This window comes from Condylura cristata, unplaced genomic scaffold, assembly GCF_000260355.1.
Source record: "Condylura cristata isolate star-nosed mole 26May11 unplaced genomic scaffold, ConCri1.0 scaffold00091, whole genome shotgun sequence".
NCBI lineage: Eukaryota > Metazoa > Chordata > Mammalia > Eulipotyphla > Talpidae > Condylura > Condylura cristata.
Window position 1 is genome coordinate 105,948 of NW_004567192.1, and position 699 is coordinate 106,646.

The 699-nt window shown below is 71.0% G+C and overlaps 1 protein-coding gene across 1 annotated transcript in view; it reads right to left on the reverse strand.

Moving 5' to 3' along the window:
* Positions 1-699, reverse strand: part of SLC9A3 (solute carrier family 9, subfamily A (NHE3, cation proton antiporter 3), member 3) — a 27,114-nt gene that overhangs the window by 3,932 nt on the left and 22,483 nt on the right. Inside the window, exons 3-4 of the mRNA XM_012734904.1 lie at positions 425-627; positions 40-129 (exon numbers count right to left, since the gene is read on the reverse strand). Of these exons, the coding sequence (XP_012590358.1) occupies positions 40-129; positions 425-627 (293 nt within the window). The remainder of the gene's footprint in view (positions 1-39; positions 130-424; positions 628-699) is intronic.

A 699-nucleotide genomic window follows, 5' to 3' on the forward strand; every position in this document is an offset into this window, starting at 1 on the left:
CGCCCCACGCCCCGCCCCCACGGCCCCGCCCCGCCCTACCCGGCCGTGCAGCTTCTCGTTGAGCTTGGGCTCGCGGTGTTCGCTCCGCTTCACCTTCAGCCACTGCACCAGGGGCTTGATGGTCAGGCCCTGGGGCACAGGCGGGTGACCACAGGCAGGGGCCTACCAGCCCCGCGGAGACTACACCCCCGCCCGGCCCCACAGGCCGGCCTGGGCCCGGCGGGGCGCCCCAGCCCGCGCTGGCCGCCGCACAGCGCCAGCCGGTGCCCGCTAACTGGGGCTCTGCACCGGCCGGGAAGGACGCTCAGGCCGAACGGGGCTGCGTCCCCTGTGGGGCCACGTGGAAACCTACAAAGCGGCTCCCAGTTACTAAAATTACACAACGCAATTAGGGCCCGAGAGGGGCCGCGGCCCGCGGGGCTACCTGGAAGATGACGGTGAAGTAGATGACGACGATGGTGGTGCTGACAAACAGGTTCTTCTCCTTGACCTTCCTCTCGTCCAGGAGCACCACCAGCGCGAAGGCCACGGCCCCACGCAGGCCGCCGTAGGACATGACCACCTGGTCGATGATCTCCAGCTGCACCATCCGGTACCGGTTCAGGACCCAGGTCTGCAGCACCACCCCTGCGGGCGGCCGGGCTCAGCGCTCAGTCCCCGCAGGCCCGGCCCAGCTGGCCGGCCGGCCACTCGCCCCCC